This window comes from Taudactylus pleione, unplaced genomic scaffold (genome assembly GCF_031769625.1).
Source record: "Taudactylus pleione unplaced genomic scaffold, aTauple2 ptg000007l, whole genome shotgun sequence".
NCBI classification, from domain to species: domain Eukaryota; kingdom Metazoa; phylum Chordata; class Amphibia; order Anura; family Myobatrachidae; genus Taudactylus; species Taudactylus pleione.
In genome coordinates, this window is record NW_028284410.1 from 20023514 (window position 1) to 20047387 (window position 23874).

Here is a 23874-nt window from a genome sequence, read left to right on the forward strand (position 1 = left end):
GTGAATGTCACTTAATTGGTTGCAGATGGTAGATGGACTATTCCTAAATCAAATGGTATTAAAGTAAAAGTAACAGTCCCAGCGGCGTCCCGCTGTTTAAAAGGATTAAGTTGGTGCACTTAGCAGTGATGCGAGGGGCCAGATTACACACTGGTAATGAGGTGTTGTGGCATAAGTATTGTAGTTGTTTTCAATTATCTCTGTGTTGTTTCATTTTCTGCAATACCTAATCCTGGAACAATGTACCATGTTTTCTGATGTCTGTAAAGCGACTTTGAGTCAAACTTGCCGACATTTGTGCAGGGGGATCCGGGAGGAGACTGGCAGGTCCGTCCAGCAGAGAGGGTGGGGGCGCTTCAAGTAGGCGGAGCGGGGGCGTGCCAACGCAATCGCTTCATAGTGGCCCCGCCCCTCTGCTTTATAATGCCAATATCACTGGCATTATAAAGGAGAGGGCGGGGCGATGATGACGCGATTCAGCACAAATCGCGTCATCGCACCCCCGGACAGCCATCTTTGCCGTGGGCGCGGGGGTTTGCAGGGTCGCGGCGGTTATTCTGGGGGATTTGCCTAGTCTTGCAGGGTTTCGGGAGCAGCACCCGATTTTCGGGAGGCTCCCGACAGTCCCAGGACAGTAGGCAAGTATGCTTTGAGTCCTGCAGGAGGAAAGCACTATATAAATAAAATTATTATTGTTATTTTAGGGCCACACACACAACTGGAAATATCAGAACATGGCCTGCAGTATGCTTGACTGGCCAGCATTCAATTTTATTTGCTTATCTAATATTGTTGTTTGTAGCTGTGACCAAAATTATCTGTATAGAGAAAGTATTAATACAGTAGTTTTGTGCAGACTAGGAGAACCTATTAAATGCATCTTCTTGCTGAACATACTTTGATCCAACTTCCAAAAAATAAATACATTTTAACAGTATTTAACACCTGCTATCTGCTATGTAAAAATAGGTTCCCAAACTGGGTGCCGTGGCTCCATGGGGTGCCTCAGGGCACTTGCAGGGGTGTCTTGGGTTGGTGGTCTGGGACCAAATCAAATTATTTATGAACAGTTCGATTGGCAGCCACCAGCTCTGGTTTTGCCAAAATATATGTGTACAAGCAGAAGCACAATTCTGTCCACCACCCCATAACTGAACCTTAGGATGACAGATAAGCACTATTTACTTAATTTAATCATTTTTGGGGAATTTCTCAATAAGAAACTTTTGGTCCAGGAGTGCTGTGAAAAAATGCATATACTATAGGGCACCATGATTCAATAAAGTTTGGGAACCACTGGGTTAAGTTTAAAAGTTTCATGAGAAACATAGAGTAATGAAAAAGATCTCAATTTAAGAAATGTTTGTCTGTGCTATGGATTTCAACATAATATCTGCAGTACGAAAAAGAGTCCCTTTAAGAACATTTATTGTATGTACTGTATGGTTAGGCTGTAGCTGTTCTGTTATGAATTCAAGGTCATTAATTTGGAACGTTGCATAGCGATGTAACATATTTGTTTTCAGATAGTTGAATTAATAACGTTTATAATCTGTTTAAGATCCAACAGTAAATTATTGATACACTAAGATTCAACAGTAAATGATTGATACACTAATTTCAATATTTCTAAGTTCATTTTATTGTACAGAAAATTAAATGTAGAGAATGTTTAAATTTTGTACATACACTGTCATTTTCTGGGTGCAGCTGTATTAGTATTACACATACGCCTCATATCTCCATGAGACAAGCCCAGTGTACGTATATTAAGCAACATAGTCAAATGTATATTATAATATTTTATTGCTTCCCATCTATGAGCAATCAAAATCTTACCAGGAGAATGCTTTGTTTAGGTTGGCTGTTGAGTCAATAACCTGCTGCAAATGATTGTTATACACTTAATTCTGTATCACAAACCGTGTCATCATCACAGGTAGCCTCAAAACCCATTTCATTTTCAGCAGCTTCCATGTTCATTTCATTATCAGATAGATTCTCCAGACACTTAACCTTTTGTAGACATCTTATCAATCTCCGGCGCAACTCTCTACTTCTTAGAGCGTAAACTAGTGGGTTGATCATAGAGTTTAACAAGCAAAGAGTACTGCAAAATGCAAATACAGTCTTCAGTCTTTCACTCAGTGAGAAAAGCAGGCTGTGTATCATAAGGATGAGAGCTGGAGCCCAGCACACAATGAGCACTAGTAATACCAGAGCTAGGGTTTTGGCCAACATGATGTCCAGTCTCACACGGGTGTTTTGTCTTACTGCTTGTGAATTGTTCTTCTCCATATAAATTGCATGAAAGTGTGCCTTCCACAGGATATGGGCGTAGGAGAAGATTATAGCACTCAGAAGAATCACTATTAATACAATCCAACATGCCAGATATTTATTATCAATAAGGGGAAACAGTTCCGAGCAGGTGGTAACAAGAACACAACAATTCACGCCCATTAGAGGTAAATAGGAGATTATTATTGTGCTGATCCACAGTACAGTCAATGCCAGGAGTGCTCTTTTTCTGGTTACTATGGCCTTATATGCAGTTGGCTTATGAATACAAATGTACCTGTCAAAAGCTGTAAGAAGTAAACTTCCAAGTGATGCTGTAAAGGATAAGGTGACGCCACCAAGTTTGAATAAGAAAATAGCAGGCGTACCTGCTCCATGGAAAACATGGAAGTCAAGAAAGCTGTAGGAAAAAATAAGACTGGCCAGTAGGTCTGCCATAGCCAAACTGGTGATAAACAGGTAGGAAGGTTTTTTCCTGAGATGGATTGAGGTAAAGATCGTGTAGAGGACCCATGTGTTTTCCAGGATGCACAGAGCTGCCAGTATAATGAAGAGCATAGTAATAGTGATTATCTCGGCGCTGCTCTTCAGGATCAGGTACTTCTGGATATCTATGCTTTCAGTGCCACCAAAGGTTCCATTGGTACCATTGCCACATTTACTCATCTTTAGATTATGGCTTCTCTCTAAGTCATCACTAGATTCTTATCAGTGGTACATTGAACCCTGGAGGAAAAAAAACATTGTATTACTTTAAAGTTTCAAATATGATCATTATATTATTATTTATTATTAATATTATTATTATTATTATTATTATTATTATTATTTTTATGATCTTTTATTTATAAGATGACACAAATTTTCGCATCACCATACAGAGCACATAACAAAACCGAGAAACGGGATAAACAAATACAGCCATGGCCAAAAGTTTTGAGAATGACACAAGTATTGGTTTTCACAATGTCTGCTGATTCAGTTTTTATGATGGCAATTTGCATATACTCCAGAATGTCATGAAGAGTGATCAGATAAATTACAATTAATTGCAAAGTCCCTCTTTGCCATGACAATGAACTGAGGCCCTGATTCAGACCCGCTCGCTGTCGGAGGCAGCTCGCAGGTCTGAAGGGTGTTTTTTTTTATATGACCGGCCTTCTGGCCGCTCGCTAAGTCACCCACAGCTTTAGTGAGCGGCCAGGTGATGGTCGCGATGGTCCCAACCATCGCGACCATCGGGCTTGTGACGAGACCCTTGTGGTAGGGTCTCGTCTGCCGCAAGCCGGAAGCTCACTGCTGACATCACTCGTGATGTCAGTAGGGCCGCCCCCAAATGGTAGGCGTTCCTTCGGGAATGCCTCCGTTTGGCAAGCTAACCCTCTGACCCACCTACAAAACGGGGCGAGGTGTTGATCAACATTGACAGCCGTTCCGTTTGTATCGAGCCCCAGAGCAAGTAAATTTCTCACTTGCTTCGGGACTCGCGCACGCGCAGTGCGCACACCGAACGTGCTCACTGCCCGGCCATGGACCTGCTTGCGAGCGCTATGCGCTTGCGAGCAGGTCTGAATCAGGCCCTTAATCCCAAAAACAACATTTCCACTGGATTTTAGCCCTGCCACAAAAGGACCAGCTGACATCATGTCAGTGATACTCTCGTTAACACAGGTGAGAGTTTTGACGAGGACAAGGCTGAAGATCACTCTGTCATACTGATGGAGTTAGAATAACAGACCTGAAGCTTTAAAAGGAGGGTGGATCTTGAAATCATTGTTCTTCCTCTGTTAACCATGGTTACCTGAAAGGAAACTTGTACAGTCATCTTTGTTTTGCACAAAAAGGGCTTCACGGGGAAGGATACTACTGCTAGTAAGAATGCACCTAAATCAACCATTTATCAGATCATCAAGAACTTCAAGGAGAGAGGTTCAATAGTTGTGACGAAGGCTTCAGGGTGCCCAAGAACGTCCAGCAAGTGCCAGGACCATCTCCTAAAGTTGATTCAGCTGCGGGATCGGGGCACCACCAGTGCAGAGCTTGCTCAGGAATGGCAGCAGGCAGGTGTGAGTGCATCTTCACGCACAGTGAGGTGAAGATTTTTGGAGGATGGCCTGGTGTCATGAAGTGCATCAAAGAAGCCACTTCTCTCCAGGAAAAACATCAGGGACAGACTGATATTCTGCAAAAGGTACAGGGATTGGACTGCTGAGGACTGGGATAAAGTTATTTTCTCTGATGAATCCACTTGCAGATTGTTTGGGGCATCTGGAAAAAAACTTGTCCGGAGAGGAAAGGTGAGCGCTACAATCAGTCCTGTGTCATGCCAACAGTAAAGCATCCTGAGACCATTCATGTGTGGGGTTGCTTCTCAGCCAAGGGAGTGGGCTCACTCACAATATTGCCTAAGAACACAGCCATGAATAAAGAATAGTACCAAATCATCTTCCATGAGCAACTTCTAGGAAGGAACACAGGAAATGTCTGTCTGTCGGCTGCGCTGGGCATACACTGCCAGATGCGGCCGACAGTTACCGGGTAAATATCGCATTGGAAGGGCATGCTGGACAATCCAGCATGCCCGACCGAGCAATATTTAACCCTCGGTCGCCCCCCCACGCTACAATTATCGCGGCGATCCGCCGATATCGGGCAGATCGTCCTGATAATTGCAGCGTGTATGGCCAGCATTAGTTTCCCACATGGTCCCAGCAAAGAGATGCATATATATTTCTCCCTTCAGCACAGCATTGATGATAAGAATTCTACCTATGTCTGCCATCATTAGATCTGCTGGCAGTTCAGTGGTGTTATTTCTTATGTTTGCATTACATTATATCAGTTGCATATTGTAGTTACATTCTACTGTTTGTTTGTGTTACAGTTTTACCAATATCTTCTACTATTACATTGAACATCATTCTTCTTCAGATCGTCACATCTAGATTGGATTATTAAAAGTAGGAGTGGTTATGCTATCTGTCTAATTATATAGATCAAAGCGATGCAGGAGCGGATTGGGAGTAAAAACCAGCCTGGTAAATTTCTGGAAGTAGCCCTAATGGGAGCAGGTCTGTGGAGGAGGGCAGGATACTCCCTCCTCATAGGGCTGGGAGGGGCTGTGGCAAGCAGGGGAGCAGGGCACTCTTTTTGGGGGCCCCCACATCCCTTCACACTAGGTACAGGCCAATTGTCTCAAATGTCTTTACTTACCTATATGGTGATTTCTTGGCAACGGGGAACCTCTGAAGAGTTTGAGCCTCACTGGGAAGACAGCGTTTTCAGCCGGTACTCACTATTCATGTAAGAGATTGCATTGTCTGGAAGACGCCTATTTACGTAGATATATAACCAATGTCACCATCACATAACTTAGGTTTAACCAGATAATACATAGTAACAGAAATGTTTGTGCAGGGCAAAAATTTTAATGTCCCTGATCAAAAAATTGTACATTCTTAAACTATTTGCTATATTGGTACCAATTGTATAAGTAATACTGTATGTTGCTTTTTTGTTATTTTGAATTAGTGTCTGAATTAAGATTACTGTCCCACAGCCTTACCCCTTCCCCTATGCCTCTCCAGCACTATCACCCTCCCCCCATGGCTCTCCTGCCATATGCTCGCTGTGTATCTCAGTCTCTGGCTACAGTCCACCTGTGTCACCCTAACCCTTCCCACAACATCTTAATTCTAATGTCCGCATTGTGCAGAATGTTGGCATTTCACATGTCCTCATTGTTAACACATTGACATTCCTCACATGTAAAAATGTTCCAATTGCCATGATTGGATTACAAGAATTCCCAATAGACTACATATTTTATTTATAAATTACACAAAAAAAATGTGATTTGATCACATGAAGACAATCCCCTTGAAATACAAATAAAGACTTAGTTTTCCGTTATTAAATTGGTGAACAAGAGATTGGGGAGTATTTATGTAAAAAATAAGTTTATTTAGCAATTGTGCCTGTATTTTATGTACATTTTATTACTGTGAAACAAGGTTGTATGGATCCCTTACCATTATACTATGATCACTGAGGTGACCAAGTTTCCATTCTAGATGTCACAATATGTTTATACACTGCTAGATCCTCACAGCCAAGGGAAGGCAGTAAGAGGTGGGTCTTGTAGTGATTGGGAGAGGAACAAAGCTGTTTGTTTGCACTGAGTAACCTCCCTCTCAGGCTCCAGCCATACACCATGGGTTTCACTGTCTATCCTGAGGCTAGGTTCTACTCTAGTAGGCAGATGCCACATTTGAGGAGGTGAAAGTGTAACCCGAGTCATACTTGCCTAAACTCCCAGGACTGTCGGGAGACTCCCAAAAATTGTGTGCCACTCCTGGCACCCCGCAAGAGGAGGCAAATCTCCCGCATCGTCAGCCGGCCTCCCATGACCGCACGTGAAAGTGGGCAGTTCGGGGGCGATTCACGCCGAATCACGTCATCATAGCCCCGCCCCCTGCTTTGTAATGCCGGTAATATCGTCATAATAAAGCGGGAGGTGGGGCCGCAGAGACGCGAATGCGGAGACATGCCTCCGCTCCGCACACTTCAGCCATCCCCACCCTCCCTACTGCACCAACCTGGCTGCCCCCTCCCGGAAGGGGCTGCCGGAAGTCAGCATGTCTCAATCTTTTAATGTGTTTACAAGTAATCAGGGGCGTAAATATGTATTTGAATAGCAAACATTTCTAAAAGCCCCTATGTACCACCCAATGCTGAAAAATGTATATAACACATGTTACTTTGACAAAGAACATGGGACCCTCAGCTCTGGGCCCCATAGCAGCTGCACCCCTTGCACCTATGGTTGTTACGCCCATGTGTTCTATCAGGCACATACCATTTGGATAGTCCAAAGAGTCACTATATACATAGACTGTTATTAAAACAGAAAATTAAAGAGAATACTTACACACCTTCAATATATGAATATAGACAGTTTGATCCAGAATGTGACCATCTTCATGAGGTACATGTAAGTCCTTGAAATGCATGCTTATTATGAGCACAATGGCTTCATGTCATTACTGTATCACTTAATCTTGAAGGGGAAATTACCTAACTTCCGTAACGTCTTGATAAAATCTTTCTACACTGACCACATATCCTCACTAAGCATAACCACTAGGAATAGCTGATCTGCCTGGCATGCAAGAGCAGAAGATCATTTTAATTATAATACAGCTTTTGATCAACTCTCCTTTCAAATTAAGTGATGCAACACACATTCGTAATAGAGACCTGCACAGGTCTGTTTTAGAAGACATGCAACTATCATAGACCCGCACCAGGACCTGCACCCAGAATCCAACCTACAGATTTGCTTAACTGAATATAAAAACAAATATATGAAATAGTGTTCTTTTAAAGAGTTCTAATCAAATACAACACACTGACCATTTTTAATGGATATCCTATTCTAGTGACATCTAAAGTATATAATACAGAGCATCTCTTAGTGCCCCACAGGGATGTATCTACCCCTTGGCCAGAATGGCACTCGCCAGGGGCACCGGCTGAGCCGGGGCAACGGCCCTGGGGTGCCATCCACAGACAGGGGGTAGATACACCCATGCTCATGTACACATCTGCAGAGCCGGATTACCCACTATGCAACAAAGGTGTCTGCCTAGAGCCCAGTAATCCATAATGAGCCCGCCTGCTGCCACCATCAACAGGGAGGGATGGAGAAATTACGGCAGGAGTATATTAGTTACCCGGGTGCCCTAATTCCTCGTGGCTGGCCCCTCTCCTGGGTCCAGGCCGCAATGTATTGCATGCCGGATCAAATATCTGTCCCACCCCTTCCTTCCCTGCTGCTGTTCAGGTGCTGCAGTACTATCAGAGATAGCGGGTCGGGGAACTTCCTTCATATGCGCCCGGTGCCTAACTCAGTACCGCACATAGAATCCCCGGTGAACTCCATCACAGCCCTCATTGAGCCAATGGCATCTTCATCTGCTCATGTTGAGATGATGACATCACACCACTGCCGCCTGTCCAAGGAGCCCAGCCGAGATGAAGAGAGAAAGATAAATTAGCTACATTTTGCATGGATGCCGGGGGAGCACAGTAGATAACATAGTCAGACAAGGGGAGGGGGGAATAAAAAGCAAACCTGGGAAAAGTTATCACAATAAGGACAGTGAGGTGATGGGTATAATGCAGTACATATGTCCATATGAGGGGAGGATGAGTAGCACAATAAGGGCCTATTCATTATCACTTCAAAAGCAGGTAAATAATAAAATGTTCACCTAATTTTGTATAATTTAAGTGTCAGCCACATTCATCAATCATGTTACAATTGTGCCTCAATAACTTCCACAATCCCCATACTGACACCGGCAGCCGCGGTAGGAAGGAATCCAGGAATGTTTGAGCACAGCAGCTGAGAAGCTGTTGAAAAATAGGAGCCGGCTACAGACATGCCCACTATAGCCCCTCAGTCTTATAAAATAGGAGCCGGCTACAGACATGCCCACTGGAGCCCCTCAGTCTTATAAAATAGGAGCCAGCTACAGACATGCCCACTGGAGCCCCTCAGTCTTATAAAATAGGAGCCAGCTACAGACATGCCCACTGGAGCCCCTCAGTCTTATAAAATAGGAGCCGGCTACAGACATGCCCACTGGAGCCCCTCAGTCTTATAAAATAGGAGCCGGCTACAAACATGCCCACTGGAGCCCCTCAGTCTTATAAAATAGGAGCCGGCTACAGACATGCCCACTGGAGCCCCTCAGTCTTATAAATTAGGAGCCGGCTACAGACATGCCCACTGGAGCCCCTCAGTCTTATAAAATAGGAGCCGGCTACAGACATGCCCACTGGAGCCCCTCAGTCTGATAAAATAGGAGCCGGCTACAGACATGCCCACTGGAGCCCCTCAGTCTTATAAAATAGGAGCCGGCTACAGACATGCCCACTGGAGCCCCTCAGTCTGATAAAATAGGAGCCGGCTACAGACATGCCCACTGGAGCCCCTCAGTCTGATAAAATAGGAGCCGGCTACAGACATGCCCACTTGAGCCCCTCAGTCTTATAAAATAGGAGCCGAGCCGCTTATTGTTGTTCAGGTGCTGCACGTGCACTGTTTGAAAAAAGCAAGCGAAGATTCTGGGGAGGCACAGCTGAAGGTGAAAACTATCTCACTTACGAAAAGCTCTCTGCAAAAGGATAATATACAGACAGATATAACAAAGATATCTATATCAGGCGCAATAAAACACTTGGTAGTAAGAAAGTATATATATATAAATTCTAATTAATTGCGTTCAATATGGCAGCTCCCAATATGAGTCTTGGAGACACTCATTAATTAGCAAACATATAAAAACACGGAAGGGAGCGTTACAATTGTTACAAATTAATTTAATGTAACATAATCATATATTGTACACAACCCAATAAAAATGGCTGAATATAAAAGTTAAGTGTCCACTCTGCCTTTTAAAGTTCCTATATAGTGAAGACTCCGTTTTAAACACGGTAAGTGTCCTGATCGACAAGAAACAAACCACACATCAGCAAGCTCATTAGCTAGTATAGGTACTCCACTTCCCCTCCATAAAATCACCTCACCGAGATGATTGGTCACTGTCCTCAGCTCCGAACCCGGAGCGCTGGCAGTGGGAAGATGAAAACCACGGTGAATTACGCTCCCTGTGAGTAGTCAAAGGCATCCACTTGATGTAATATTGGAGCGACGTCGATGGGAGCAACACGTCATCGAGGGGAGAGAGAGATAGCTTGATGTGGAAATATGCCGTAGTATGGTTTAAGTCCACAATGGCCAAATAAATCCTAAGTCGGTCTCCGGAGTCTCAGCAGTAATGGACATACTTGCAAAAGTAACTTAACGCATTTCTCTGCTGTCAAAATATAACGGTTTCATCAGAAGATGTTGCAGGTATCAAGCAGGTAAATATTTAAGGGTTCAGGCAGCCAGTAGTAGCCACTTATCAATTAACTTGTTCAGGTGGTGACAGATGATTTTAATCAAGAAAGATTACATATAATATTGAAACATATTAGCTAAAAAACAATCATTCATGACAATCACAAAATAAAACATTTAATTAATTATATAATAATAAATCTAGTATGGATATTGATAATAATCATCATTATACATTTATAATTGTAATTATAATGGCATCATGGAGAAACTAAGTACATATATTTTTCTAAAAGACACGATATAAGAAACAACCACATAAAATACTAGGCTTCAATAGCCTAGTGGGCTAATAGCAGAGCACAGTATTCACAGAGAACAAGGTTGAAATCCCAATATGGGATAGGATAAGAAAATTATTTTGTTAATAGAACTGTTTATCTAATATAGGTACATTGATTGAAAACCTAAATATAGAGAATAAACTATATACTTTAACAAGTCACAGTGGCCTAGTGGGCTAGTAGAAAAGCACAGTCATCACAATGAGCCGAGTTCAAATCCAGAAATAGAATAGTGGGCACAAAAACTTTTTTTTAGAAAGAGGCATAAGCCACTGATTCTTCAGTTATTAATATACTCTGAAGAGTAAACTAAACACAAAAATGGTGTCCAAAAGCAACATAGTCGCACTCATGAGCTAATGGGTCGGCAACCAGTTAGCCCTCGGTTATGTATCACATCGTCTTCAAAAGTGTAAAATCTACGTACAAGATGTTGGGCTAGGGAATTAAACACCCAACCCAATAAAGCAACCTAATTCTAGATATTATTAATTTCAATGCATTCATTGAGACCCTTTGGGAATAAGGTACCCAATGAAAATATCCAAAAAGCTTCTCGCTTGCAAAGTAAATTAAAGAGGTCCCCACCCCTAGCTGTCTTTTTAATGTGTTCAATACCCTGAAGTCTAAAAACACTAACACCGCCATGTTTGCATTTCACATGTTGCGAAAGGCTATGAGTTTTTAATCCCTTTAGAACATTTCTCCTATGCTCAAGGAAACATATGTGGAGCATACAAGTAGTTCTGCCTACATACTGAACACAGAAATAAGAGGGGAGGGTACCACACAGAAACTTGTATTGTCAATCAAATTGTTACTGCTGTATCTCAATACTTGTATTTATAACATAACACATTGTTGGTGGTGCTCCCAAAGCCAAAAATATTACATATACCAAAAAAAAGAAGAAACAAGAAGGGCTTGTTGCTGGGGCACTCTTAAATCAAAATGTACATAAAATATAACTTTTAATGAAAATAATTAAAATTCTGCAAATCTCCTTGCTAAACCGGAATACATGGATGTGGCAAAATATTCAGAATTGTTTCAGGTAATTAGTCTCCAGCGCATTTGTAATGAGATTTTAAATGTCGTGTTCACCATATGACAATTATGCAGGAAGATGATACCCGCAGTGACCCTAAGGTTAACAGATTTCTGAGTTTTACATTATGAACACTATGCTTTGTTAACACTCCTCTTAAGAGGTGGATTGGGAAAGTATCCCTGGTGATAAACCTATTGATGTTTTCATAAATTGTTGAATTTGGAGAAACGAGAAACTGATTTGTTGCTACATGGACAATTTCTTTCCGATTATTATTGGAAGAAACAAATACAGAGAGGATTTTGTATCAAAAATATCCCCACCATCAGCCGCAATAATCCCATCTTTTGTAGCCGATGGTGTGGGATATTAAATAAGTGCTCTCTTGTTCTCCTATTTTTGGTACTTAAGGAGGTGGGTTCAGACCTTAAAAAAGTTAGAAATGATCTGGGAGTGATCCGTGTAGAAACAGAGATTGTATTACAGGCTGATAAATCTGAGGATTGGCTGCTTAAATTAGGCACACAGGTTGATCGTTATAAAAACGACCTTATCAACTTTAAGAGAATTAAGCTTGATAAAGTAGATAAAGATTATAGGGACCACAGAGTGTATGGATGGTTATTGGGCGCTGAGGCACTTACGAGGAGATTTAAAAACATCCGTAACAGGAGGGGTCCAAGTCAATACAATTATTACTCTACAGCATCATCCTCAGATAGAGAAAATTCTGGTACACAGATAGGGAAATATCAGCCTTTTTCTCGGGTTACGACCAGGTCCCAAGTAGATACGTTACCAGCAAACACAGGAGACCCCATCCGAGAAGGGGCAAAACCAAAAAATACCAAAAAAAAACCCAAGAACCTTCGGATAAAATCATAAACATCTCCTCGGTGGCACTTAGTGGAGCACAGGAAGAGGGTATTGTCTAAAGGTTTGTCCTTTATACCTACTGTTAAATTCGATAACTTAAGGTGGAATATTGACAACTATAGTACGGCCCGTAAATTAAGATTGTTAGAGAAATTTAAGGATTCTAAACCTGAAAACACCATTATTCCTTTAAAAAAACATAGTACTTATGATCCTATATCAACTAACTATAATACTAAAACATTCTCACGCATGATGGATCTATCCGGGAAAGAGTCTGTTCAAAGAAAAGGAATGACCAGATATAACATTACCAGATTAGAGAGAGAAGCAATAGGGGAACTGAAAGATAAAATAAATTGATTACAATAAGGCCGGCAGACAAAGGTGGAGCCGTGGTTATTCAGGATACCTCTATGTATAATGAGGAAATTTTGAGCCAATTGGCTGATGACAATGCATATAAGGTACTTGAGAATGATCCTACAGTGATTTTTAAAAATAAACTTGACACTGTGTTGGACGGAGCATTAAAACAGGGTTGGATCTCTGAGAGTGTTAGTGATTTTTTACACACTGGCTTTCCAGTGTGTCCAATACTATACACACTGACAAAGGGACATAAATGTCTACAAAAACCCCCGGGCCAACCTATCATCTTGGCTCGGGGTTCTCTGTTCCAACCAGTAGCTCGTTTTCTGGATACCTTCTTACAACCGCGTGTGAGGTATATACAAAGCTATATCAAGGATACTGGTGACTTCATTAAGGATCTTAGATTCCTGATGATAGATACGTATACACATCTATTGGTGACTATGGATGTGTCATCCTTATATACCGTGATACCCCACATGGAGGGTACACAATCTGTTAGGAATGCTTTGGAATTATACCACCATGTTTTACCACCAGTTGATTTCTCCTGGAACTCCTTGAGTTGACACTTACGTGTAATTATTTTAAATTTGGTGATCGATGCTACCTCCAGACCTTTGGTACCATGATAGGGAGTAACATTGCCTCGGCATATGTAAACATCTACATGAATGAATATGAGAAGCGGTATATATACGAGGTTTGGAGTTAGCATCGAATACTATAAGCGCTATATAGATGATGTATTTATTGTATGGCGAGGAGATGAAATGTCAGCCCAAGACATGCTTATAGTGTTGAATAATCTAGAGACACCACTATGCTTTGTGATAAATGTCAGATTGATTATTTAGATGTGACTGTGTTCGCCACTAACTCAGGATATGGACACCGACTGTTCAGGAAGACCACAGATCGGAATACACTTCTGGATTATAACAGCTACCATCTGAAGCCTCTCAAGAAGAGTCTACCAATTTCACAGTTCATCAGAGTTATGAGAAATAATTATTGAGAAATGCCTTTTGAGGGCTCATAACCTTTTCAGAGATGGTAATCCACGTAAGATCACTAATGATGAGAGGAACTTTGTATTTCTTACGACTTTTGATACTGGAAGCCATGCCACTAGGACAGCGATCCAGAAGAACTGGGAGTTGGTGAAAACTGACCCGGTTTTGAAAAAAATTCTACCGAAAAAAAACACTAATTGCCTATAGGAGGGGGCTGAATCTGAGGGATTTATTGATGTGCCCTAATATGTCAATGGGGAGTGCTAAAGAAGGGTGGACATCCACTACTAAAACAGGTTGTTTTTGATATCTAAACTGTACCACGTGCAGGAGCATAAATACAGGTAATTTTTTTTTACATCCACATAGTGGACAAAGAATTATGATCAAATACTGATTGACCTGTACATCAGACTTTGTGGTATATATATATATTGATCCACCCTTACTCATTGGTTTATGTCAGTAAAACTGTTCGCTCATTCTGAGAGCGGATCACCAACCACCATTCAACTATAAGACTGGCACTGGACACGGGAGACTCTGATAAACCAGTCGCCCGACATTTTGCCCAATGCAAACACTAGCTTTCCTCCCTGTGATGTATGGTAATAGATAGAATATCACCGCTACAGAGGGGATGTGATAGGGCAAGAGCTCTCCTACGTAAAGAGGCAGTGTGGATACACAAGCTTGATACCATCTGACCTAAGTGACTTAATGAATATATACATTATAATATCTTCTTATGAGGGGTGCACTCCGAAAGTTGATTTACCAACTATTTCTTTATGGAAACTCTGATCAAGAATATAAGTTTAACAACACACCTAAAGATACTCAGAAGGTCTTGGACTAAAGATGAAGCTGGAGGCATAATTTGGATTTTCATTAACTTTAAACTTTGATAATATCTTTTATTGATATTTCTTATTTTTAATTTTTCACATTTAATTTTTTATTTTTTCATTTTTGTTCTGTGGTCTGGAGAATTAGTCGGTGTCCAAAGGGAGGTACAGAAATATATATGTGTATGCATATATATATATATATATATATATATATACATACATGTGTATTTCTTATAGTGTTCTAATATTCATTCTATATATTCTTTACATTTTTTGTAGGGATGTGCAGGCTCGGTTCTACTCGGTTCCGTTCGTTTTTTTTTCCTAATCTTATTGGCTATCCAAAACTCGTGACAGCTGAAACCCAATAAGATTCAGGAAAAAAATCCGAACTGAACCGAGTAGAACCGAGCCTGCACATCCCTAATTTTTTGTATTTAATGATAAAGTTTAATATATGTGATTGGCTATGATAATATGCCCCTTGGATTTATGTGTAATTTAATTGCATTGATGGATACACAACCTGTATTATATATGTCACTGCAGTGGATTTGCCTCTATGGATGCCATATATCTGATATTCCAGGACCCCAGTGTCTTATGTCTCTATAGACGCTGTGTTGCTAGGCGACATGACGTCGCTGACCTACTTCTGACTGTGAGCCGGGTTTTATACACATGTGACAGTGCTTGTTGCTGGTTAACGAGATGCGATGTGCGCATATCTGGCAGTGAGGTAAGGTTGCCATACACTTCCAGCTACGTATGGTGACTAATAGTATGTGCTTATGGCATGCGACCAACGGGAGATAATACTATTGGGCTAGACACCATTAGACATTTCCAGCTGGGGACACCGCACCATGTGCACTAGATTGCGCTGATGCTGAAAATGTTCAATATATGGAGATATGATTCTGGGCTATACAGGTCGTTGATCTATCCATTTGTATTTATGTATATTGGGATATACAATGTTAAGTTTTTCTGTCTGCTTTTTCTTGTTGCTTAGGGGGAGGGGGGTATGGGTAGTAATAGGCACTATGTACACTTGATTATTGTACCTTGACAAAGGTCCAAATAGGACCAAAACATTGGATATTTATTAATATGGAATAAATGTATCTATTATTTAGTAAAATATTAAACCATAACAACAAATTCCATTTTGGAAATCTCTCCAAACGTATATAAATACTATATTGAAAATAGAGTTTACAATTACTAGAGAATGGGTTTTTTGGGGTATTCCTAATGGGGACTAGAACCCATGACATTTTACATACAGGTCTGCTGCATTAGCTGGATGAGCCATACAAGCTGCTAATAAATTAAGTTAGACTTATAATATATTTGAAGTATTAATTCACACAAACGAAAAATTACATATTAAATTTCTCAATGATGTCTTTTATTTATTCATGTAGACTTTCCTCAAAATTATGTAAACTTTCCTCAAGTTTACATAATTTTTGGAATCCCGAATCCCGTCCCCTCATAATGCACGAGGTGGGACTAGATTCCAAAGATTATGTAAACTTGAGGTTTTATGGATGTTTAGATTGGGTTCCAAAAAAATCCAGAAGGTCTCAATGAGAATCTGGAACTTATTTCAATCATTTAGTTTCATGTTTTTTTAGTTTTCTGCCATATATATATGTTTTTTCTTTCTCTCTACCAAAATATGACTATTATTCATATTATTTTATCATACAATTACATATTTATTTACATTTTTTTATTTTATTCATATATTTTCATTTTTTCACCTATTATATACAATGTTTTATTTATTATTTTCTTTCTCTAAAAAGAATTATCTACTCTTTTTATCATGATATTTTTAAATACAATAGATTGCCTTCTATCCACTAAGATGTTAATAGGTTTTCCTATTGTTGCCAATTGGTATCTATTGCTCTCTGTACTTTAGAGTTATATTGTTTAAATTTATCAATCAAAGAACATCAGCTGAACCTTTAAACCTAATGGGAAGACCTATATATACATGTCGTTTTAGAGAGAGCAGCATCAGCCTCTGATGAAGCCGTGGGTGGAGCCACAGGGAAACGCGTCAGCAATTGCTGCTCTCTCATTGTTCTTACAATTGGAGCTCTCCTCAGCACGGATCTGGCCACACGGCATTACCCTCACTGGCTGCGCCTCCTTGCGAGGTGCCTGCATCCAGCCGCTACCTGCCCGTCTGACATACACTCACTTGCCTTTGTGAATCGGACGTCCTGTCAGAGCACCTTAGCTGCACGGTTAGCAACACAGCATCTAACATACAGGCTCCCCTGCACAGGGTTTCCACCAGCTTGCAACATATTCCTTACAGTTCTCTCCATGCCACGGGACTCCCAACAGACGGTGAGCACTTTACATCCAATACACAGACTCTGTACATGGAACTGCAACAATTGTAACAGAGTCACTATTATTCATCAGCCATAGGAGTTTGGGACAGCGTTCCCCATCCATTAAGCATAATAGGAGACCTCCGATTTGGAGGGCAACATTTTGGACTCCAGCTTATTAACATTTCTTCTATTGGCCTAATCATTGATTATTGTATTATTGCTTCATTTGCCATTGTGTGCCGAATCCAGATGAAATTTGATTAATTGCTCCTACTTTATATATGTATGTTTTTACATTTTATATCTTTTGATTAAAATTACCTGAATTTGGGATAAATAATTTGTTATTTCCTTGTTGGCACTCAAGCGCTGTGTTATCTATTTTTAGTTTCTGTATTCCTTGAGAATTAATAGGAGACCTGACACCCCTCCTCACAGCTGCTATCAATTTGTTTGATTCATAGCACCTCATTTGAGAGTTTTTCTTTCTTTAGCTATTTTTTGTGTTATAAGAATGGCATCATTGAGAAATGTGGGGGAGAGAAACTCTAGAAGGAATTTGTTGTTGAGTAATGATTTGGAAGACTATTTCTCCTCAGGTGAAACAAATAGTCTAGATATGCATCAATTGTTTAGAAAATTGGAAATGCTACTTAAATTGGAAACTAGGCATTGGCTTGACCAGACTATGTTGAAAAAATACATTGATACTAACATGATCCCAAGGGGATTGAGAATAAATAAATCATGCTCATTTAAAGAAGATCCTGAATTCACACAGAGGTGGAATGATACTCATGATAACTGTTCAATTGCATTGATAAAATTGTTAATATCCCATAGAGAAGCCAAAGTAACAGAGGCTGCTAAGGAAATTGAAAAGATACAACTTCTGTTAAAACCTTTTGAAACTAAAGCTGACTTTAGGGATTTGGACTTAACATTAAATAACAAAATTGAAGATTATGAAAAATTCTTGATAACTAACAAAAACAAGAAATTAACAAGGGATAACTCTGACTATAAAAATAACCAAATAAGAACTTATAATAGACCAAATAAAATGCAATCTTTTTTACGTGCAAACTGTAGCATTAGACCTGCTTTAAACCAAAGATAAACAGAAGAAGAAAAGTTCCATCAAAGAACAAACTCGATGGTCTAAAGATTCAGGCTACAACTGGACTCCCTGTGCAGTCACTGCAAGAACACTTCTATTGCTATTAATAATGCTGGTTCTGATTCTTGCATACATCTCAATGCTTATCGTACTTATTCCCATGTCTGTTTACATCTTTCCACTTTGAAACACTGCCCTTTATCTTAGCTCTCTTGCCTACCCTCACATCCTAATTCTGCACACATTAGATCCCCACTTTTAATCCTCCCTACAACTTGTTAATCTGCATACATATTTACCATCACTGTTCTATCACTTGCATTTCTACAAATCTCTAGCATTCATATTTCATTTACATTTCCAAATTTCATTCCTCTTGTTTACTTATAAACACCATGACAAGGTTTTCGTCAACTCCCTCCTTCACTCAGTCTCTACCTAATCCTCTGTTCTGCCCCCTGCTTCCACCTTTATCCTTTCCCCCTTATCTCTTCCACCTCCTCCTCCCCTTCTCCCTCCTCCTCTGTCTGCCTACTCTTCCCTCCTCTCCCATTACTCCACTTTCTTCCTGTTCTACCCCTCCTCTGTCCTACTACCCCACCACCAAACCCTCCTCCTATACTCCTCCCTGTAACTTTACCCCACTGCCAGCCACATCTCCCTCCCTGCACCATCACTGAACTCTATTCATATCGGTCCCCCAAATTAATCTTATTTCCACGTTACAGCAACCTGGATATTCTTATTCACATCTCCCCCACAAATGCTATTTCTCGATTCTGTGCCCTATGGAATGCCAGGTCAGTCTGTAATAAACTGGTCCCCACTCATGACCTTTTCATCTCCAACTCCCTGAATCTCCTAGCCATTATTGAAACTTGGATCTCACCCTTTGACACCACTTCTCCTGCTGCTTTATCCTCTGGGGGCCTTGCCTTCTCCCACAGCCCCCGCCCTCAAGGTCGCCATGGTGGTGGTGTTGGGGTCCTTCTATCCACCAGTTATTCCTACCAGCTAATACCTTACATTCCCCACATTTGAGGTTCATGCTATATGCCTCTTCCAACCAGTAAACCTCAGAGTAGCTGTCATTTACTGTCCACCTGGCTCTCCCTCCAAATTCCTTGACAACTTCGCTTCCTGGCTCCCTCACTTTCTCTCCTCAGATCTTCCCTGTATTATCCTAGGTGATTTTAATATTCCTATTGACATACTGACAGAATCCTCTGCAGCGAAACTCCTTACCCTCACCTCTTCATTTGGTCTTGCCCAATGGACCTCATCACCCTCACATGTGAGTGGGCACTCATTTGACCTGGTCTTTACTCACCGTTATGATATTTCTGATTACTCCAATTCCCCATTCCCCCTCTCTGACCATCACCTTCTCTCTTTTAATCTATTCCTCTCTCCTTCCCCTCCTTTACCTCCTAAGGCTACCATTACTAAGCGTAATATTGAGGCTATTGACACTGTTGCTTGTTCCTCCCTGCTGGACTCTCTTCTCTCCCCTATTCTTTCTCTCTCCTGTCCTGAACAAGCTACTTCCCTGTACAATTCCTCCCTTACTTCTGCTCTTGACTCTGTTGCTCTGGCAATAAATAGTTACCCTCGCAGATCCACACCACAACCCTGGCATTCCAAATGCACCAGATACCTTCAAAAGTGTTAAGAATTGCCGAGCGTCAGTGGAGAAAATCACGCTCTAAGGCTGACTTCCTCCATTTCAAATTTATTCTCTCTTCCTACAGTGCTGCCCTGTCTCTCTCCAAACAAACATATTTCAAGAACCTCATCTCCTCCCAGTCCTCAAACCCTCAGCATCTCTTTGCCACTTTCAACTCCATCCTCTGCCCTTCCCCTCCTCGCCTCCCCTCCTCGCTCTCTGTCCTTGACTTTGCCACCTACTTTGACTCCGTATGTGAGAACATCATATCCCATCAGACCCTCAGCACTCCTCCCCCTCCTTTCCCTGACCACCACTCCCCTTCTGTCTCACCAACTCTGACATCCTTCTCCCCTGTTTCTGGAGAGGAAGTCATGGCCCTCATCCGGTCCTCCCCTCCTTCCACATTCCCTCTTGACCCTATCCCTTCCCTTCTCCTCTGTTACCTGTCTCCTTCTGCCATCTTGTTCACCTCCTTAATCTCTCCCTATCATCTGGCACTGTCCCTTCTGCATTCAAACATGCCCTTGTCTCCGCCATTCTTAAAAAATCTACCCTTGATCCTAACATACTTTCCAACTATCGACCCATCTCTCTTCTCCCTGCCCTCACGAAAGTCAGCAACAACCTCCTGGCTGCCAAATCAAGGGCCACTATGCTCTCCTCATTCTCCTTGACCTCTCTACTGCATTTGACACTGTAGACAAATCTCTCCTCCTGCAAATCCTTTACTCACATGGCACTGCCCTCTACTGGCTTTCCTCCTACCTCTCTGATTGTTCCTTCTCTGTATCCTCTCATGACTTCTCTTCCCCCCCACTTCCACTAACAGTAGGAGTTCCCCAAGGTTCTGTTCTTGGACCTCTCCTTTTCTCCCTATATACGTTTTCCTTAAGGGAACTCATAAACTCCTTTGACCTTCAATATCATCTCTATGGTGATGATACTCAAATTAACCTTTCCACCCCTGAGCTCTCCCCCTCGCAACGTAACCCGGAACTCCAACTGTCTCTCTGCTGTCTCTTCATGGATGTCACAGCGCTTTCTTAAACTTAACATATTTAAGACTGAGCTGATCATCTTCCCACCCTCTTCCACTACATTACTTCCCACAATTTCATTATCTATTGATGACACAAGTATCTCCTCTAGCCCCAAAGTGCGCTGTCTTGGAGTTATCCTAGACTCATCCCTCTCCTTTAAACCACAAATTCAGCACCTCTTGCAGTCCTGCCATTTCCACCTAAAAATATCTCCAGGGTTATACCCTTCCTCACCCAGGATGCCACTAAAACCCTCATCCACTCACTGGTCATCTCCAGATTGGACTACTGTAACCTTCTCCTAGCTGGTCTCCCAGTCTCTCACCTCTCTACACTACAATCAGCTCTCAATGCAGCTGCTCGGCTCATCTTCCTCTCCAGACATTCTACATTTGCTTCCCCTCTCCTTCAAGCCCTAAACTGGCTCCCCTTCCCCTTCAGATGATAATTCAAGGTTCTTACACTCGCCTACATAGCCCTCACTGAATCCTCTCCCACATACATTTCTGACCTTCTCTCCCTTCACACTCCCACCCATCCACTTCGCTCAACAAATGCATGCCGCCTCTCTTGCCAACTGATTACTTCCTCTCACTCCCGCATCCAAGATTTTGCCCATGCTGCTCCCTACCTTTGGAATGCTCTCCCTCTCCCTATCAGACTCTCCACCTCTCTACTGTTCTTCAAACGGACTCTCAAGACCGACTACTTCATCAAGGCCTTCCAGCACTCATCCTAACCCACCTCTTGCTCCTTCCTCCCTATCTTCCCCTTGTGTGTCACACCTGTCTGTCTGCCCTTTTAGAATGTAAGCTCTCATGAGCAGGGACCTCTTCCCTTATGTGCTTCTCTTTACATTTTCTTCTACACTTTACTTCCCATAAGAGCACCTAACATGTGACTGACAACTCCCTGCTGCTTATTGTGAGCGCTTTAATCACTATTGCAGCAATGTATATAAATCGTGTCCTTCATGTAATGTACTGTAAGTTACTTGTTTCTTGTTCACTTATTAGTTCTATGTACTATGTAAGGTGCTGCGGAACACTTGTGGCGCCATTTAAATAAAGGATAATAATAATAATAATTATTATAAAACAAAGATTTCTCTACTAAAAGATATATAGAAAGAAATGGTCATCGAAACAGTACAAACTATCCAAGGTATACCTACAAAACGTCAGATTCTCTGACTATAAGAAATCGTAAGAGGTCATTTTCAGATAGACGGATGAGTGGATATCAAAATTACAGGGTTCCAAAAAATAAGTTGCAAAGTACACACAATCATAAGAAAGTTGATCAGGATGTAGATTTACAAAGAGGTGCACATCCTAAAATTAAATCACAAATGGAACTACTGGAATCTAATACAAGAAAAATGGGGGTTTTTTTAGAACCAGAACACCCTCCAAGATGGAGGAGTCAAAACAGATTCTGACTACTAGAAAGAGAATCTCCAAAAAGATACAGAGAGGATGTAAGAGGGGATGCAGAGGAAGTAGAAGAAAATCACTCCAAAAACATAAGAAGGTTGTAAGGAACAAAGGCATATTCAATTTATCATCTAGAACCCTATCTGAAAGTGAAAAGGCCCTTTTAACTAAGGGATTAAAATTTGCCCCTGCTAAAGAGACAGATGTATGTGATCTATTCTTTGAACTGAACAGGTTCACAAGAGACTTATACAGAAATAAATATTTTGCAAATAAGTCACAAAAAGATACTGGAGACAATTCTATACCTATAATATTAGATTGGGAAGATGACCAAATGATTCAGATATTAGTGGAGCTTCAGAATAAAAACTATCCCTCAGAAGATAAACAAATACCCCTATACAGTTATAGCAAAAGTACTAAAAAGAACTTCAGCAGAAAATCTGAGTTTTAAACTACTCAGTATCAAAGCACTCACATTGAAACATTTTACAAGGCAACTTTGGAGGATTTTCGTATGTTATGCAAAAAATCCAAAGATAAGAGAAAAATAAATAAGGGCAAATGCTATAATGATAACCTACATGCAAATGAGAGAAAAGCACTGAGGGGTCTAATGAATGTTAAAACTATATCCATAAAAACAGCAGATATGCGAGGTGGGGTTGTTTTCTAAGATAAAAAGGATTACAAAAGTGAAGCATATAGGCAATTAGAAAATCTTTGCTTCTATAGAAAACTACGAATTAACCCCACCAAACAATATATGAATTCTTTAAAAAAGATTATTGATGCAGCTTTTAACAAAGATATCATAAATAAAAAGGAGTACTCATTTTTATATATAGAATATCCAGTAATGCCTACATATTACCATCTGCCCAAAGTATATAAAAACACCTATTTTCCTCCTGGACGCCCGATTGTATCGGGTATTGGGTCTGACATCCAACTGCTCTGCCTATGTAAATAGTTATCTCCAACCACATGTTATGGAAATAAAATCTTTTATTAGAGATACAACACATTTCTTAAAATTAATTAAAGATCTAAAATGGCAGGAGGAGTATATGTATGTTCCTTAACTGTGATGGTGAGGCATTATATACCAACATACCACATAAAGAGGGTATAACAGTCTTGAAAAAATATCTAGAATCCAATATTCAGACAACACAATAACACACAGGATTTATTTTAGAGTTAGTTGATTATATTTTAACTCACAATTATTTTATTTTCAATCAATAACATTTTTTACAGATACACAAGACTGCAATGGGCACCAAGTTCGCCCCAAGTTTTGCCAACCTTTATATGGGGGCATTTGAAGAGGAATATATATGGGAGGCCCTTTTAGGGTCAACTTGGTGCTCTACGGCAGATTTATAGACAATGTATTTATTATTTGGAATGGGAATGTAGAATATATGACACAATTTATGTTACACCTAATTAATAACAGGTTTGGTTTAAAATTCATGTATAGTCACCATAAGTCTGACGTCACTTTT

At 40.8% G+C, this 23874-nt stretch overlaps 1 protein-coding gene across 1 annotated transcript; it reads right to left on the minus strand.

Moving 5' to 3' along the window:
• Nucleotides 1-1737: 1737 nt before the first annotated feature.
• Nucleotides 1738-7308, minus strand: CNR2 (cannabinoid receptor 2). Its single transcript, XM_088460568.1, has 3 exons — nt 7236-7308; nt 5515-5632; nt 1738-3027 (listed from the first exon to the last, which is right to left on the minus strand). The coding sequence occupies exon 3, from the start codon at nt 2965-2967 to the stop codon at nt 1897-1899; it is 1071 nt and encodes a 356-aa protein (XP_088316694.1). The 5' UTR covers nt 2968-3027; nt 5515-5632; nt 7236-7308; the 3' UTR covers nt 1738-1896.
• Between the last annotated feature and the right edge of the window lie 16566 nt (nt 7309-23874).

What these genes read in the sequence shown, in the direction of transcription:
- CNR2 (XM_088460568.1), bottom strand. Translation starts at nt 2,967, where the DNA reads ATGAGTAAATGTGGCAATGGTACCAATGGAACCTTTGGTGGCACTGAA.